Consider the following 19,881-nt stretch of genomic DNA (forward strand, 5'->3'; position numbering starts at 1 on the left):
TTGCCTAACATAATACTGCGATTACATCCAGGAAATATGTTTTTTTTTATATATATCTGTGCAATGAACTCAACTCACTTCCAACCGCTTTGTTTGTATTTGTGTGATTTAAAGCAAAGGGTTTAAATTCTGTCAACTATAAGTTTTCCTTCACTGTCATACTCGTGATAAAAAACAGAAACACAGACTTGCTCCTGATAACAGAGAAACCGCCCCCCCCCCCCCCCCCGTGATCCCTCTGTGACTTCTCTTTGACCTCATAGATCCACACACTTTCCTCTGGGGTAAACATGCAGTCCACATGAGTGCATCCCAACAAGTAGCTCCAGCATAAATACGGCCTGGGGATGCAAACCTCTGCAGATTGACATTTTTTATTTGCTATTTTACGAGCGTTGAATTAACACTCGGCCAAGTCTCCTTCGTTCTTCACCCAGTTTCTAGTGGTGAAAGACTCACTCAGAATTCACAGCTGTGAAGATTGAGGCTGGAGTTCTTGGCTGCGTCTCACAGCATTGTCACCAAATTCGACTCAAAGTGCCAAGGGGATAATTATGATGTGTCAATTCACTGCCGAGCGGAGGCCATTTATCTCTGTCTCTCTCAGTGTTACATTAAACTGCCGTTTGACAATAAGCCGATCCCACTCCAGTTTTTGATTAGGGCTTTCCATCACTTCCTGGAAGTCCCCTCCTTATCGGCACGCTGTTTTTCAACAGATTGCTGAATTGCACAACGAGCAATGGATGAAGGCTGAAAGGGAACTGACCTCACACACTGTAAATGTATAGGTGCCTTTTTATACAGAAAACAAAACCCCTGGCAGATAATTTTTTCATCCACACTTTATCTTTACACAGCTAACCTTAGCTAATGTTCACCATCTCCAAAATGTGCACTTTCAGATGCTGCATTAAAACTTTAATGGAGCATAGATTTTACAATGTGGTGTAATAAAAGGAGATGAGGTTTCTTCCAGCATCACTCTCTCAGGTCTCAAGTGGAAAAGGAAAAGTAATCTCAACTATATTTCTGGTCTTAAAAAGCAGATTTGTATTCTATATTGAAATAAACAGTATGTGAACCAAATGCTGCCAGAGAGGTTAAAAAGAACGCAGAAAGAACTAAACCACACTATGGTCTGGAAAAATGTTAACTGCCACTATATAGTATACAGTATTACTTGGAACTATAGGCAAACATACGAAACACTTTAAGCCCATAGCCTCAAACATATATAGATGGTAACTCTATATATTGATATATCTATATCCCGATATTTCAGTTGCTCATAAAAATAAGACTTGGCAGTGATTCGTAAGATGTCATAATCAAACCATTATAACAGAAACAATGAAAACGAAAAAAGATCTTTCTTTCTGATATTTTCAGTTTACCTATAAAATATATTATAAATAACATATCCAACTAAATATATAGAACTAATAATATATATAAGAAACTTCCATTTAGGCTTTTTCATGCAACATGCAGGCCTGATATCAATTCATTGTATTAAGTTTGAGATGTTTTTGTATTCAGACTCGCTACAGAGAAATAGGAATGAGCCTATGTTAATGGTACCTGAGATGAGATTCATGCTGCTCAGATTAATCAGCCGGAGAGAAAACATTTGGAGGACAACAAAACAACACATTTTCTGTCTGCACATGAATGCCAGATGCCAGATGTCCAGTTCTCTTGAAGTGTTTTTTGACGTAAACAGCGTAATTAGAGGAATAATGAGGAAAAGCTTCCAGACACTCGAAAGGAGAAGCTTCTAGACAGCCGCGATTTCAGAGGATGAGTGTGTAGTCAGAGTAAATAAAGCATGTCCTCTTGTCAGTACTGTATGAACAGCCTAGAGCGGGGGGGAGAGGAATGTAGCCCGGTACAGTGCCGCCGTTACTCTTCTCCAAGAATGGGCTTGGACGCCGAGTGGTCTTTCCCTGAGACGCTCGCTCTCTGCACCACATGCGGATCAGCCGTCTAGGTAAACTTTCACACTTAGATGAGTAGAGGTCCTGACTCACTGGCTGGTGCCGAGCCTAAGTAAGCATTTCTTGCAGAACGTAAAGATGAATCGTGGGAATGTGCCCTGGCCTTGAACGTAAGGATAACCGGCTCTCTCCTCTTTTGATGAGAGATTCCTGGACAGCGAGCACAGAGCCCCTGCTCTATTTTGGTCATCAAGGGAAAATAAACAGATTTATACCTGTAAGTCTCACACAAAGAAAGAAAGAAAGAAAAGTGAACTGTGGGGCCAAAGGGAAGTGCAAGTTGTTGAGTCATTGGCCAAAGTAGCTTGACCAATCCGGTGGCAGATGGAAATGGAGACGACCACAAGTCACCTCATCCAGACTTTCACCTCAGGGTTTAACTTTACATTTAGCTTTAACTCAAGGTTTCCTGTGTGTTTCTTCCGTGCACATAAAATAATAATGAAAGGAGACGTCAGGATCACAGTACACAGCGAGTGGTAAGACATTTTTAAAATGTGCTGAGTTTAACAGCCTCCCAGGCTTTGACTTTTCATTGCCGGGCTCATGAGCTTTCGCCAAATTTTGACACTGACCCAACCTGCCAGGTTGTGTAGCTGAAACGTCTTGTGTTGCTGAAACAAACTGAAACCCATCCCATTAACAACTTTCTCTCAAAGGGAACGTTCTCAGCCGTGTTGCATCAGTAGACATTTATGGGACAGGATAAGATTTGATGTGGATACTGCAGATGTGTCATGTAGGATTAGCCAAAAGCACCTTTTCTAGGATTTAAACAAGTTGCTTTAGTTCATTTAAGTTGCTTGAGTTAGTAAAAGGACTGTCACATTGTTTTCACACTGTTGATCGATACCCCGATGGAAATCAAACGTGTTTACATCTGTTCTGAGTAACCACGTTTAAAGGTGGGGTTAAAAGCCAGCTTAAGTTTGACATCTCTTATATATGGTGATAACGGCAAACAAGTTCAAAGTCATAACCCTGACTTCATTGAATTGTTGATACCAGATAAAAAAACATCTGTATATATATTGTGTGTGTATTGGACTGAATGTATATATGAGGGAGAAACACAGATGCAAATCTCGTCTTAGTCCAAAACTGTTCACGCCTCACATACAGTACCCACCATCCCTTCATTTCTCAGCCCTCAGCTATAACAGACACATTTACTACACAACCTACACTAACTGGGTTTTTTTCTAGCTATACGTCCGACTTTTAATGTAACCACAAGCAGTGTCAGTGGTTTTGTTGACATCTGAAAGACAGGAGCCTCCTGACATGCATATGTTCCATTTCAGCTACAGTTACAAATACTATGGTCCTAACGAATGCCAATACTCCATGTGGATATAATTAGCCTCAGACCACGTATTTAAACATCTTCATTAAAAGGAGATCAATGGCGATTGGAGGATTGTGTAGCTGCGAATCAGAAATAATGTCTGTCCATACTATCACACCTGAGAATGCATCACATAGCCATGTACAAACTAAACCAAGGCATGCCCTGTGTCCACGTCTCCATTTTGAGGGGTCTAGAAAACCTCCAGAGAAGCATGGATGCCAAGTGAAACTATAGCAAGAGGGAAATCTGTGGATATTTCTGTAGTAACCAGATTCAAGGGATGCATACACACAGGACTAGAAATCCAAATAGCTCAGAGATAAGCTGGGTGACTGAGTCAAAGTCCACCATGATGGATGAAACACACCATTTCCACAACAACAGGGCAGCGGAGTGCATCTACAGATAGAGGGTGTGTTTTCAACTACATGTGATAAACCACAGGCTCTTCAGCCTCAGGATGTGGCACCATGTCACCAGCACGGGGCCAGGAAACCACTCTGAAGTCTTGTCACACGTCATTTTAAATCAAGAACAGTTTAATTACTTTATCCAAAACAAACCAACATCATAATGTAGAAATAACACTTTCATTTCATCTGGTTTGTGTCATGACCTTTCCTGTTGGGTTGTGTTTCCTCTGTCGGCCACACTCTGCGTTTTAGTGTTGCACATTAAAGCATTCTTTGTTAACAGGAACACACCTGGTTTATTTGAATAAAAACACAATTAAGAGTTTACCACAACAGTGTGCTTTGTTGTTTTTTTTTTGCTTAAATTACTTGGATTGGAAAAGCAAAATATACTTTAATGATATGAGCTGTTGTGTTTTGATCATATTCCCTGCAGAGGTGATCTGAATCAGGTATATTCATGTGCAGCCACATGCTGTTTCCTTGAAAAAGCTCCTGTTTCTACCTGGCGAGTGAATTTAAACTGCTTTTTAAAGATTAAGCACTGAGCGGCTCCCTGGAGAGCATCGTCTGGGATCTGCTCGTTCCTCCCAGCTGGATAATTTGTTTGAAGAGGTGGAGGAAGTAGAAAAATAAAGACAAAAATGTACTCAGGTAAAAATCAAACATTAAGTTTTCTACTTGATTAAAGGCAAATTCTTTTAAATTTTAAGTATTCAAAGTAAAAGTACATCATTATATCTGAGTCTCAGACTCCTTCAAATCTGTTTCATCATTACCAGTGATGCTGCTGCTGCTGGAGGCGGGGTCTAAAGTTACCTCCCCGCCCTGATTGGACAAATTCCTCCTAATGTCCTAATTATTACTAATAATTAAAAACTATGTGAATATTTAACAAAATGCATTGTAAAAGTAATAAATCTACTCAAGCAAAGTTAAAATAGATGAACAATGTACAGTACTGAAGTGAAAGTACATCTCACCCCCCGTTTCCAAAGCCTCTGGTGATTAATGCATGTACAGTTACTAATGATAACAGCTCAAAACAAAGCTATGAGTTGGACGGACATTAAGAATTTTGAACTTTCTGACCTCACAGCTGTATCAATATGAATTTCAGCCAAAATAGCTTTTAAAGATCCCCAGCTGCTCAAGTCCCTCTTCCAGACATTCATTATTTACACAACTTCTATGTTCGTACCATGATCCTGACAAGTCCACTGCTGAAATGTGATCTGCTTTCCGTACGCGTAAGTGTTGCATCCTGGGAAAGCTGCTGCATATCCTGCTGTTGATATCGGTTTCACGGTTGGAAGAAAACACATCAGACACAGCGAAGAAAAGAAACAAGCAGACAACACAGCACATCTGGCTGAAACAGAGGCACGGGATCAACCTTGTGGGGATAAAGTGACAATGTTCTGAGGCGTGATTACAGCCTTTCCCTGCCAACAGGGTTTGTTAGTTTGTTACTCTGGAATTACAGGCAATAGAGAGCTCCATTATCCAGTGTGTAAGTCCCGGGCAATCTAAGGTGGAGTTTCCTTTTCTTTCTCTATAAAACGCTGCCTGTTGACATGTCAGTGAAGTCTGGGAAAGGTCACATCCAAAGACGCCAATTCCACAGGACAGACCGCATCATCATGGTGTTTGTCCCAGTCTCCTGTAAACATTTACCCAGAATTACACACCAGTTACTGTCAGGAATACCAGTGTCTCCACCGAGTGAATAATAACTCATAATGTCGCTGCAATAAAAAGAGCAGTGAATCCTCCGAGGCCTGGTTTAAATCAACCTCTACCGTTTTCACATCGTGATATCTTGATGTTCAGCAGACCTAGAAAGGCACAGAATAGAACACATACCCCTACCTAGGCCCAACTGGCCCATTAAAACATATTTTAAAAACTCAGATATCAGTCTTCATAATATATCTGTGTTGGTTTAATCATGATCCATTAATTAATAGCTTCATGGAAATTGGAGAAAATGTCTAATAAAGACAAATAAAGTTCCTGGGTCCATCTCTTCTATTGACTTTTGCAGATATCTATTCATTTGTTTTTCCTGAAGACAAACACAACATACTACCGACACGTGAAATGTTTTTCTGAATTATCTTGACTCTTTTTCTTTTGTTACCTATTTGCATACCGATATTAGAAAGTATCTGTTTAAGCAACACATATGACAGAATTGAATCAAGAGATATTTAGCCGGCAGACGCAGACAAAAAGATCTACACGTTAAATCCGCTGTGGACTCTGCTCACGCAGCCAGTCAGCAGCCAGTGAAAGGCTCCTTTCAGAGGGCTGGACCGTCTGACTCCACACCACCCAGTTTTTGTAACTTTCCAAAACGGACACACCAACAGCCACGTCTGCTGTTCACTGTGCACAGCCACTGACCAGGTGCTTGGAGGTGAGGAACTGGTAGAGCTCTGCCTTTCTGTTAGACCCCCCCCCCCCCACCACCCCTGTCAGTGCTGAATACCACTGGTCACATCTGTGCTGGAGAGAGTTATAAGTATCGAGCCTGAAACCGCAGTGACACGCTCCCTCCGTCTCTTCACACAGCTGACAGTCAACATAGACAAGGGAATTTGAATACCTGTGTTACATGTCACGTAAATGGTTTCCGTGGATCTCATATTGGTGTCGCACCCACCACTGTTTGGGCTTTGTGTCGCCCCACCCAACAGTGGAGTGACTCTATGAACATCTTGGTGGATGACAGATAAGCTGACGTCTTTCTACAGACTCACACGCGGGCCTCGGAGCAGCTGGACGCGACTCACAGCGATCGTACCGAGTCCTTCAGACTGTTTGCTTCTCGTGTTACTTCTAGTTTTCTCTGGAAAATACAATAAAAAGATGGAAAATGACTCATGAAGTTTGATACGCCACGATGCTCACACTATATATGGTTGGTGTTGTGCATGAGTGCTCCTGACGCCAGGACCCTGATTGGTCTACAAACATCTGATTACTGGTGGACATGGTTTAGTCATTATGACGCAGTTGAAAACGTATGGCTCACGTTTTGCCTCCTGGGCCTCGATCTTGTCTGTCTGGAAATTTAAATTCAACTGTTTGCAAGGTTGAAAAACGCAAAAGTCTATTTTTAATGACTATTATAAGCCTAAAGACCTTCGCCGTAAACATGGCACCTGATAAAATCCTCAGTGAACGCAGCTGCAGTAGAAACAAACAAAACTGAATATGACCCAAATAAACTGCTTTGATAGGAGGTTATTAAATGTTCACTGCACTCAGTCACATAAAGGGAGAACATTTCCATTTACCGATTTCGTCCAAATCCTTTTTATTGTGGGAGGTTTTGTATTCGCTGCCTTACATGAATTCAGAGAACGTTCACGGTTCCCCGGTGATATGAGCCTTCCAAGTAGTTCGTAGCGTTTTTCAGGCAAACATTTTTAACAACCCATGTTAAAGTTTAAAGTGGCTGCTTTGTGGAGGACACCCACCGAGTCCCCCAGACCGGAGGACAATACAGGAGCCTGTGTGAGAGACTGGGGGGGGCAGCTGCTGTGCCCTGATGATGGCACACAACAAAATGCATCTGTGGGACAGAAGCAGATTTCCACACATCCACACTTTTCCTACAAGATGCAAAGTGAAAAGGGCTGTGTTTAACCATAGACTGTATGTGTTTAACTGAAATGATGTCTGGGCAATTAAGAGCAATTTAGCACCAGCAACATGTTAACTGGGGAAAGCTTTACACACAAGTCAATAAAACCGTGACGCATCGCTGCTGCTGCCGTGGGCGAGCACCACTACATGTACTTTATTCTATAGGTCTGAGCAATCAGCGGTAAGAGCCGGTGGCGCTTGGCTCTGCTCCACCAGCATTACATTACAACAGGTTAACGACTCCTGCGCACTGCAGTAAAGTGAGCCGTCATCTGAGAAGCCAGCCGCCACCGGATTTTTTTTGCGCGTCTACTTGTGGCTTTACGGTAAAATAGCTTGGTTGGCTGAAACGGCCTAAAATTACTACAAATACAACTTTATTTTTATTTTTTTTATTTTTCAAACCTTCATGGCGTATCTGCTCATGTAACTTATCATGTATTTTTACTGCAAATTAAAGGGCAAGTCTATAAAAAATCAACAATGTGAACATAATGTAACTATATTTGGATGCTGATTAAAAATATTCCTTGAGAGGTTATAAGCTACTTTAAGTGGATTCCTGTTCATGGTGTCTCTGACTATGCTGATATATATTTTTGTGTACTTTCACTGCAGAATTACTGAGAAAATTAAAGGGCAAATCTGTGAAAGTGGCCCAATGGATTCATAATGTTGCCATATTTGGAAGCTTATTAAACAAATTCATCGAGAGGTTATAAGCTATTTCAAGTCGATTCCTGTTCATGGTGTCTCTGACTATGCTGACATATATTTTTGTGTACTTTTACTGCAGAATTACTGAGAAAATCAAAGGGCAAATCTGTGAAAGTGGCCCAATGCATTCCTAATGTGACCATATTTGGAAGCTTATTAAAAATATTCATTGAGAGGTTATAAGCTATTTCAAGTGGATTCCTGTTCATGCTGTCTCTGACTATGCTGACATATAGTTTTGTGTACTTTTACTGCAGAATTACTGAGAAAATTAAAGGGCAAATCTGTGAAAGTGGCCCAATGGATTCATAATGTTGCCATATTTGGATGCTAATTAAAAATATTCCTTGAGAGGTTATAAGCTACTTTAAGTGGATTCCTGTTCATGGTGTCTCTGACTATGCTGACATATATTTTTGTGTACTTTTACTGCAGAATTACTGAGAAAATTAAAGGGCAAATCTGTGAAAGTGGCCCAATGGATTCATAATGTTGCCATATTTGGAAGCTTATTAAACAAATTCATCGAGAGGTTATAAGCTATTTCAAGTCGATTCCTGTTCATGGTGTCTCTGACTATGCTGACATATATTTTTGTGTACTTTTACTGCAGAATTACTGAGAAAATCAAAGGGCAAATCTGTGAAAGTGGCCCAATGCATTCCTAATGTGACCATATTTGGAAGCTTATTAAACAAATTCCTCGAGAGGTTATAAGCTATTTCAAGTGGATTCCTGTTCATGGTGTCTCTGACTATGCTGACATATAGTTTTGTGTACTTTTACTGCAGAATTACTGAGAAAATTAAAGGGCAAATCTGTGAAAGTGGCACAATGGATTCATAATGTTGCCATATTTGGAAGCTTATTAAAAATATTCCTTGAGAGGTTATAAGCTACTTTAAGTGGATTCCTGTTCGTGGTGTCTCTGACTATGCTGACATATATTTTTGTGTACTTTTACTGCAGAATTTCTGAGAAAATTAAAGGGCAAATCTGTGAAAGTGGCCCAATGGATTCATAATGTTGCCATATTTGGATGCTAATTAAAAATATTCCTTGAGAGGTTATAAGCTACTTTAAGTGGATTCCTGTTCATGGTGTCTCTGACTATGCTGACATATATTTTTGTGTACTTTTACTGCAGAATTACTGAGAAAATTAAAGGGCAAATCTGTGAAAGTGGCCCAATGGATTCATAATGTTGCCATATTTGGAAGCTTATTAAACAAATTCATCGAGAGGTTATAAGCTATTTCAAGTCGATTCCTGTTCATGGTGTCTCTGACTATGCTGACATATATTTTTGTGTACTTTTACTGCAGAATTACTGAGAAAATCAAAGGGCAAATCTGTGAAAGTGGCCCAATGCATTCCTAATGTGACCATATTTGGAAGCTTATTAAAAATATTCATTGAGAGGTTATAAGCTATTTCAAGTGGATTCCTGTTCATGGTGTCTCTGACTATGCTGACATATAGTTTTGTGTACTTTTACTGCAGAATTACTGAGAAAATTAAAGGGCAAATCTGTGAAAGTGGCCCAATGGATTCATAATGTTGCCATATTTGGAAGCTTATTAAAAATATTCCTTGAGAGGTTATAAGCTACTTTAAGTGGATTCCTGTTCATGGTGTCTCTGACTATGCTGACATATATTTTTGTGTACTTTTACTGCAGAATTACTGAGAAAATCAAAGGGCAAATCTGTGAAAGTGGCCCAATGCATTCCTAATGTGACCATATTTGGAAGCTTATTAAAAATATTCATTGAGAGGTTATAAGCTATTTCAAGTGGATTCCTGTTCATGGTGTCTCTGACTATGCTGACATATAGTTTTGTGTACTTTTACTGCAGAATTACTGAGAAAATTAAAGGGCAAATCTGTGAAAGTGGCCCAATGGATTCATAATGTTGCCATATTTGGAAGCTTATTAAAAATATTCCTTGAGAGGTTATAAGCTACTTTAAGGGGATTCCTGTTCGTGGTGTCTCTGACTATGCTGACATATATTTTTGTGTACTTTTACTGCAGAATTTCTGAGAAAATTAAAGGGCAAATCTGTGAAAGTGGCCCAATGGATTCATAATGTTGCCATATTTGGATGCTAATTAAAAATATTCCTTGAGAGGTTATAAGCTACTTTAAGTGGATTCCTGTTCATGGTGTCTCTGACTATGCTGACATATATTTTTGTGTACTTTTACTGCAGAATTACTGAGAAAATTAAAGGGCAAATCTGTGAAAGTGGCCCAATGGATTCATAATGTTGCCATATTTGGAAGCTTATTAAACAAATTCATCGAGAGGTTATAAGCTATTTCAAGTCGATTCCTGTTCATGGTGTCTCTGACTATGCTGACAAATATTTTTGTGTACTTTTACTGCAGAATTACTGAGAAAATCAAAGGGCAAATCTGTGAAAGTGGCCCAATGCATTCCTAATGTGACCATATTTGGAAGCTTATTAAAAATATTCATTGAGAGGTTATAAGCTATTTCAAGTGGATTCCTGTTCATGCTGTCTCTGACTATGCTGACATATATTTTTGTGTACTTTTACTGCAGAATTTCTGAGAAAATCAAAGGGCAAATCTGTGAAAGTGGCCCAATGCATTCATAATGTTGCCATATTTGGAAGCTTATTAAAAATATTCCTTGAGAGGTTATAAGCTATTTCAAGTGGATTCCTGTTCATGCTGTCTCTGACTATGCTGACATATATTTTTGTGTACTTTTACTGCAGAATTTCTGAGAAAATTAAAGGGCAAATCTGTGAAAGTGGCCCAATGGATTCATAATGTAACCATATTTGGAAGCTTATTAAACAAATTCCTCGAGAGGTTATAAGCTATTTCAAGTGGATTCCTGTTCATGGTGTCTCTGACTATGCTGACATATAGTTTTGTGTACTTTTACTGCAGAATTACTGAGAAAATTAAAGGGCAAATTTGTGAAAGTGGCCCAATGGATTCATAATGTTGCCATATTTGGAAGCTTATTAAAAATATTCCTTGAGAGGTTATAAGCTACTTTAAGTGGATTCCTGTTCATGCTGTCTCTGACTATGCTGATACAAATTTTTGGGTACTTTTACTGTAGAATAACTGAGAAAATTAAAGGGCAAATCTGGGAAGTGGCCCAATGCATTCATAATGTTACCTTATTTGGAAGCTTATAAAAAATATTTCTGAGAGGTTATAAGTGACATTGAGTGGATTCCTGTTCATGCTGTCTCTGACTAGTGGCCCAATGCATTCATATTTGGATGAATTTTTAAGATATTCCTTAACAGGTTATGAGTATTTCCAGTGGATTCCTGTTCATAGAGCCTCTGACTATGCAATGTCCACATTAAAATTTAGAAGAAACCTCCTGTTTTCAGACTCATTCCACTTCAACATGATAGTAGACCATCTCTGAGTGTCAGTGACATTATATCAGTAAAGACTGAACAAAATTTTCAAAATGACTCCCCTTTAAACTGAAGAGGGATTTAGTTTTAAATGTGAGATTCTCCGTTTTGATGGACTGGGACAGATAGTACCGCCTTCTTTGCCAGTGGAACCTCCTCTCCGGGCTCCAGGGAGAGTTCTTCGCTCTGATTTTTCTAACTTCACTTCGCCATGGCGGAGAGCCTATGGATAGCCATTGGCTGAGATTGGTCAGCATTTTGACCCGCTGGGTGTCACATTATTTCATTTAGTCATTCTCTTCATATTTAAATATCAGTTACAATATCTGTCCAGTCAGTCTCTGTTGGGGGTCCTTCGTCACCTTTCTGCTCTGCTCACTACCTGCACTCTACTTCACTGTGACACTTTTGCACATCGATGATTCAAACATGGGGCAACCAATAGTCCACTCCTCTTCAGAGTCACCTTCTAATGAATCAGAGTTTGCAGACTCCAGTTGTGGCCCGCTAACAGTCGGACACAAATCACTGACTGTAAAGGAAATGTCCCGGCTAAATATCGCAGCTTGTTCGGAAGGACTTTCAGGATGGCACGCATCCCATGGCTCTCTAACTTCATCTGGCATATGCTGGGGGCTGGAAGTAGCTCTAGGCAGCTGAATTTGTCCTGACTGACGGGAGATGTTTGCTCTTTTATGAAACATTGAGAAGTAACCGTCATCATCCTCATCTGATACATTCAGATACAGTTTTGTCGTTAGCCCCCCTCGTCCATCCTCCTCCTGTTCATTCAGTGAAGGATGACTTCTCGTTCCCTGTGATGCGTATAGACACCGTTCTGGTCCCTGTTTTCTCCACGGTGCGGTTCACGGGGATATCAAAGGTGAGCGGAACCTCGTCCATGTTGGTGATGTGATCTGGCCGGATCTTCTTTTCAGTGATCTTGTTTTTGCAGTATGCGCGGAAAGTGGCCGGCTTTTCTTGGTAATCTTTTGGCAGTTGCTGCATGATGCATGTAATGCATGAATATGATTTTGCTTCGGAAGGCATGGTTCTTCTTTTTGTACCACGGAAGAAAGTGGTCAGTCAGAAACTCTACGTACTTAGCTGAGGTCATTTTCACACCGTCAGGGACCCTGAAGGGGCCTACCAGCTCTCTCCCCATGATTCTGGCCCAAAACATGACTCTGCCACCTCCTTGTTGACGTCTCAGCCTTGTTGGGACATGGTGGCCATTCATCAACCATCCTCTACTCCATCCATCAGGACCCTCAAGGGTTGCAAAGCACTCATCCGTAAACAAAACAGTTTGGAAGTTAGTCTTCATGTAGTCCTGAGCCCACTGCAACCTTTTTTGCTTGTGAGCTTGGATTAGGGGTGGCCGAATAACAGGTTTAAGGACACTTGCAAACCTCTTGAGCATCCTACATCTTGAAGTTCGCGAGACTCCAGAGGCACCAGCGGCTTCAACCACCTGTTTGCTGCTATTCAATGGCATTTTAGTGGCTGCTCTCTTAACCCTACGCATTTGTTTGGCAGAAATCTTCCTTATTTTGCCTTTGTCTGAACGAACCCGCTTGTGCTGTGAATCAGTGACAAATTTCTTCATCGTCTGATGATCACGCGCAATTCTTTTGGAAATATCCAATGTTGTGATACCTTGACCAAGGTATTGCACTATTTGCTGCTTTTCAGCAGCAGAGAGATCCTTTTTCTTCCCCATTTTGCCTGAAACATGTAGCTTGCTTAATAATGTGGAACATCCTTCTTAAGTAGTTTTCCTTTGATTGGGCTCAACTGGCAAACTAATTATCACAGGTGTCTGAGATTGATTTCAATCATCCAAATAGCCCTGAGACACAATACCATCCATCAGTTTAATTCAAAAACTAAAAAATGAATGTTTAAGACCCTTAAATCCAATTTGCATAATAATGTGGAACGTGGTGTACACACACTGTACCGGTAATATTATGTTCCCTTATATTCCACGTGGTGTGAGCACAAGGGGACAGTGAGTGGGGGGCTGCAGCTGTAACGGATGTAGAAATGTGACTCAGGATTTGGTTTTTGGGTCTTTATTCACCTACAGAAACCGCAGACACCTGCAGACACCAACATAGGTTTACTGTTAAAACCTCCTTTTTCTCCATACAAAAGTCCTCAGTGATGAAAAACTAAACTGAGGTCCAACAGGAAGTAACAAACTTTCAGGGAGCACAAAGGTGGTACACAGCAACATCAGCACCACAAGTAGCACTATCTAAATAAAGTAATAACTTAATAAAATTCACAAATACAAATTATAAATAAAATAAATACAGTGCATTCTTAACTCTGTTACACAGTGATCAGTGAAAGAGTCAAAAATGGCTGGAGTAAGCATCCTGAAAACTGCTCCTGAAGGGTCCTTTCACTCTTTTATCCATGTCAGCTTTAACGGGTCAGGAGGGAAGAGGAAACTCCGGCAAGATAGAGGAGTCACGGTCAATGTGAGACTAGAGGATCTGGCGCCAAACTTCCACCTGCAGTTACCGCTTACATTTGGCGTTCTCTGAGTTTTCTACATTTTTCACCCCCTGTTATTAGGGTTTTTATGTGTATTTTTTCCTTTCTCTTGTTGAGGGTTATGGACAGAGGATGTCGCACTTTTGTATTCATTGTATATTTGTATAAATATTACTAATGTAGGGAAAGCCATTGAATACATCAGTATTAAAACATTTTTCAACAACACAATTAAGCCATCATAATTTAGTATGTTTTCTAATGTATTGATGTTCTACTTGTATTCTATGAAATATGCTGCATATCTTATTTTAGTTCCATGTGAAATTTTTATTGCCAAGAAAGTGTATGAACAGTCTATATTATTATTCATTCTGTTAAACAAATCTTATTTCCTGCAACATTAAAACCTTTTGTGGTTACTCTATTTTTGTTTGATTTATTAATTCTCTAGTACTAAGTGACTGTGATCTTGTATGTTATCTTAGATGTTATATGTAATGTTACTTAGTATGTAATTTTTCTATTTTGTAAAGTCGCCTACTGCGTAGATGTTTGCCTGCCATGTCACAATAATTGCACTGCTCCGATGCCGCTGTCATAGGTGCATGTGACAATAAACTTTGATTTGATTTGATTTGATCAAAGTTGACATATGTAAAGTTGACACACTCCAGCTCATATCCTTGTACGTATATTTGGAAATGCTTTTTTGAGAGTACATCTAACAACATGGGGGAAGGTAAGACACCAAAATGATATTCAGTAACTAATTGTTTAAAAAATAAAACTAAATCCCTCTTCAGTTTAAAGGGGAGTCATTTTGAAAATTTAGTTCAGTCTTTACTGATATAATGTCACTGACACTCAGAGATGGTCTACTATCATGTTGAAGTGGAATGAGTCTGACAACAGGAGGTTTCTTCTAAATTTTAATGTGGACATTGCATAGTCAGAGGCTCTATGAACAGGAATCCACTGGAAATACTCATAACCTGTTAAGGAATATCTTAAAAATTCATCCAAATATGAATGCATTGGGCCACTAGTCAGAGACAGCATGAACAGGAATCCACTCAATGTCACTTATAACCTCTCAGAAATATTTTTTATAAGCTTCCAAATAAGGTAACATTATGAATGCATTGGGCCACTTCCCAGATTTGCCCTTTAATTTTCTCAGTTATTCTACAGTAAAAGTACCCAAAAATTTGTATCAGCATAGTCAGAGACAGCATGAACAGGAATCCACTTAAAGTAGCTTATAACCTCTCAAGGAATATTTTTAATAAGCTTCCAAATATGGCAACATTATGAATCCATTGGGCCACTTTCACAGATTTGCCCTTTAATTTTCTCAGTAATTCTGCAGTAAAAGTACACAAAACTATATGTCAGCATAGTCAGAGACACCATGAACAGGAATCCACTTGAAATAGCTTATAACCTCTCGAGGAATTTGTTTAATAAGCTTCCAAATATGGCAACGTTATGAATCCATTGGGCCACTTTCACAGATTTGCCCTTTAATTTTCTCAGAAATTCTGCAGTAAAAGTACACAAAAATATATGTCAGCATAGTCAGAGACACCATGAACAGGAATCCACTTAAAGTAGCTTATAACCTCTCGAGGAATTTGTTTAATAAGCTTCCAAATATGGCAACGTTATGAATCCATTGGGCCACTTTCACAGATTTGCCCTTTAATTTTCTCAGAAATTCTGCAGTAAAAGTACACAAAACTATATGTCAGCATAGTCAGAGACAGCATGAACAGGAATCCACTTGAAATAGCTTATAACCTCTCAATGAAAATTTTAAAATAAGCTTCCAAATATGGTCACATTAGGAATGCATTGGGCCACTTTCACAGATTTGCCCTTTGATTTTCTCAGTAATTCTGCAGTAAAAGTACACAAAAATATATGTCAGCATAGTCAGAGACACCATGAACAGGAATCGACTTGAAATAGCTTATAACCTCTCGATGAATTTGTTTAATAAGCTTCCAAATATGGCAACGTTATGAATCCATTGGGCCACTTTCACAGATTTGCCCTTTAATTTTCTCAGAAATTCTGCAGTAAAAGTACACAAAAATATATGTCAGCATAGTCAGAGACACCATGAACAGGAATCCACTTAAAGTAGCTTATAACCTCTCAAGGAATATTTTTAATAAGCTTCCAAATATGGCAACATTATGAATCCATTGGGCCACTTTCACAAATTTGCCCTTTAATTTTCTCAGTAATTCTGCAGTAAAAGTACACAAAAATATGTGTCAGCATAGTCAGAGACAGCATGAACAGGAATCCACTTGAAATAGCTTATAACCTCTCAAGGAATTTTTTTAATAAGCTTCCAAATATGGTTACATTAGGAATGCATTGGGCCACTTTCACAGATTTGCCCTTTGATTTTCTCAGTAATTCTGCAGTAAAAGTACACAAAAATATATGTCAGCATAGTCAGAGACACCATGAACAGGAATCGACTTGAAATAGCTTATAACCTCTCGATGAATTTGTTTAATAAGCTTCCAAATATGGCAACATTATGAATCCATTGGGCCACTTTCACAGATTTGCCCTTTAATTTTCTCAGTAATTCTGCAGTAAAAGTACACAAAACTATATGTCAGCATAGTCAGAGACACCATGAACAGGAATCCACTTGAAATAGCTTATAACCTCTCGAGGAATCTGTTTAATAAGCTTCCAAATATGGTTACATTATGAATCCATTGGGCCACTTTCACAGATTTGCCCTTTAATTTTCTCAGAAATTCTGCAGTAAAAGTACACAAAAATATATGTCAGCATAGTCAGAGACACCATGAACAGGAATCCACTTAAAGTAGCTTATAACCTCTCAAGGAATATTTTTAATAAGCTTCCAAATATGGCAACATTATGAATCCATTGGGCCACTTTCACAGATTTGCCCTTTAATTTTCTCAGTAATTCTGCAGTAAAAGTACACAAAACTATATGTCAGCATAGTCAGAGACACCATGAACAGGAATCCACTTGAAATAGCTTATAACCTCTCGAGGAATTTGTTTAATAAGCTTCCAAATATGGTTACATTATGAATCCATTGGGCCACTTTCACAGATTTGCCCTTTAATTTTCTCAGTAATTCTGCAGTAAAAGTACACAAAACTATATGTCAGCATAGTCAGAGACAGCATGAACAGGAATCCACTTGAAATAGCTTATAACCTCTCAATGAAAATTTTAAAATAAGCTTCCAAATATGGTCACATTAGGAATGCATTGGGCCACTTTCACAGATTTGCCCTTTGATTTTCTCAGTAATTCTGCAGTAAAAGTACACAAAAATATATGTCAGCATAGTCAGAGACACCATGAACAGGAATCGACTTGAAATAGCTTATAACCTCTCGATGAATTTGTTTAATAAGCTTCCAAATATGGCAACGTTATGAATCCATTGGGCCACTTTCACAGATTTGCCCTTTAATTTTCTCAGAAATTCTGCAGTAAAAGTACACAAAAATATATGTCAGCATAGTCAGAGACACCATGAACAGGAATCCACTTAAAGTAGCTTATAACCTCTCAAGGAATATTTTTAATAAGCTTCCAAATATGGCAACATTATGAATCCATTGGGCCACTTTCACAGATTTGCCCTTTAATTTTCTCAGTAATTCTGCAGTAAAAGTACACAAAAATATGTGTCAGCATAGTCAGAGACAGCATGAACAGGAATCCACTTGAAATAGCTTATAACCTCTCAAGGAATTTTTTTAATAAGCTTCCAAATATGGTTACATTATGAATACATTAATCCTTTCCTACAGACTTGCCCTTCAATTTGAATTAAAAGTACATAATTTACATGAACAGATACACCATGAAGATATGAATAAAATAATCAAATGAGAGACTATAACTAAAATATAGTTGTGTTTACGTTCTTTTTAGGCGCTCACACTATCTCTACCGCTTTACCGTATGAGGCACGAGTAGACGCGCAACAAAAATCTGGTGGCGGCTGGCTTCCCAGATGACGGCTCACTTTACTGCAGTTCCTGCGCTGGGGTTTTACTCACGTAATTGTTTGTTTAACATAAGCATCACATACTAATGGGTTTCTTGTGCATCCTGACGTTGAGTAAATCCTGTCTTGTGACTGACACTTGTGGTTTACTCTTGGATGAACAAAGCAAAAAAAAAAAGGGGCGAACAAGCGAAAGTACTCGAGTGGAGTTGGAGTTGTTTCCAACGGGCTGACATGTGTGTGTCTGTGCGCAGCCAAACATCATGACATCAAAACGGGATTGTGACAAACCGCAGACTGTTCTTTTGTGTTGGGCACCATCATGTAATTTTACGCGCTGGCACGTCGACTGTGCAATCTGCACCTCCTGTACTGTAACATGATGTAAAGTACCCCCCCCCCCCCGAAAAATCACTTCCACTTTCCACTCTTGGCACAGCAGCTCGGAGATGTTCTATGAAACGCTCAAAAGCTGTAAAAGTGTGATGTCGCTTCGTGCGTAATGGCAGACAAATTTGACCGGTGTGAAACCTGACAGGCAACAATAGGAGGGAGAGAAAGTTTTGTCTTTTAATCGAATCTTACCTTTTGGAATAGGCGCAGGAGTCTGAGGTGAGGCGGTGGAGGAGAGAGAAATTGCCAACTTCATCCAGCATGAAAATACAAAGCAAAACGTGAGGTACTCCATGGCTGCGGTGCGTGTTCCCGGACACGGAGCGCCTGGCTGGGTCAGCGACTGGACTGTTGCCTCTCAGACCCACTGCAGCGGACAGCACCAACCCGGGAGGGTCGTTATGTAGCCGCCGGCTCTCGCGATATTAAAGTTATACAGGGAAAGTGGAAGTGGGGGGGTGGCGTAGAGGAGTGTTTTCTCGAGGCTGCGCTCTGTGCGCCGCTGCAGGCTGGGGTCCTATAAGTACTGCAATTCACAGACATTAGAGCGCAACAGGCGTGGTTGCTTAATTGCAACTGCAGCCACTTGGGCTCCTGGTGGAGTCACAGCCCAAAAGAGAGAGAAAGTGAGAGGAGGAGGAGGAGAAGGAGGAGATACAGCACGAGGAGCAACAGAGAAACGCACTGTGTGTTTACGCATGTGGGCTACGTGCGTTTTGCTGAATTGTTGAAAACGCCACATCAACACTCATCAGAGTTTTTAGTTAGGATATGTCCTGGAGACCTGGTTGGTTGTTGGACCAATCAGAAAAGAGCTGCGGGGATACAAGTTCATACAAGTTCACATGAATAGTTCACGTTCATAGTTCACCATTTCCATTCTGAACTCGTTCATAGTTCAGTTAATTTCATAGTTGGAAAGTGAGAATGAAAGACTTAACTTGTTAAAGAAAATTTGCTTTTAATAAATTAATTGATTAGTCGACCAACAGAAAATTACCCGTCAACTATTTAGATATTCTAGAAACATTTCTTTTTACTTTTAATTTCCTGTTGTGTTTCTAATAATTATTAATGTTGATAAACATTTCCTTGACAAATGGGTGGAGGTTTTATTACCTCTGCTAAGGAGGTTATGTTATCATGATTTGTCAGTCAACAGGTTTATGTAATAATGGACCAATAACCACACAACTTGGTAGAAGGAAGCTTCATGAATCAGAGATGAACCTATATGGCTCTGTTGAGCTCTACTGAGTGCCAGTCTAGTGAATGAATCTGGAATCTTCTCTCAAAAAACATCCCCCCCCCCCCCCCATAGGGTTTGTAGTATGAAGCTAATGAGGTGTTTTATAAAGATGTGATCGAAAACGTCAGACCAAGTGAATCCA

At 39.6% G+C, this 19,881-nt stretch overlaps 1 protein-coding gene across 2 annotated transcripts in view; it reads right to left on the bottom strand.

Annotated features, from left to right (window-relative positions):
- The window catches only part of plod2 (procollagen-lysine, 2-oxoglutarate 5-dioxygenase 2), a 41,569-nt gene extending 22,637 nt beyond the window's left edge, over window positions 1-18,932 (bottom strand). The window contains exon 1 of one of the 2 annotated variants that reach the window (XM_062379665.1): window positions 18,683-18,932. In XM_062379665.1, the coding sequence (XP_062235649.1) occupies window positions 18,683-18,785 (103 nt within the window). In that variant the 5' untranslated portion in view covers window positions 18,786-18,932. The remainder of the gene's footprint in view (window positions 1-18,682) is intronic. The other variant, XM_062379664.1, reaches the window with a different exon arrangement.
- Between the last annotated feature and the right edge of the window lie 949 nt (window positions 18,933-19,881).

Source organism: Platichthys flesus, chromosome 21, assembly GCF_949316205.1.
Source record: "Platichthys flesus chromosome 21, fPlaFle2.1, whole genome shotgun sequence".
Classification (NCBI taxonomy): Eukaryota; Metazoa; Chordata; class Actinopteri; order Pleuronectiformes; family Pleuronectidae; genus Platichthys; species Platichthys flesus.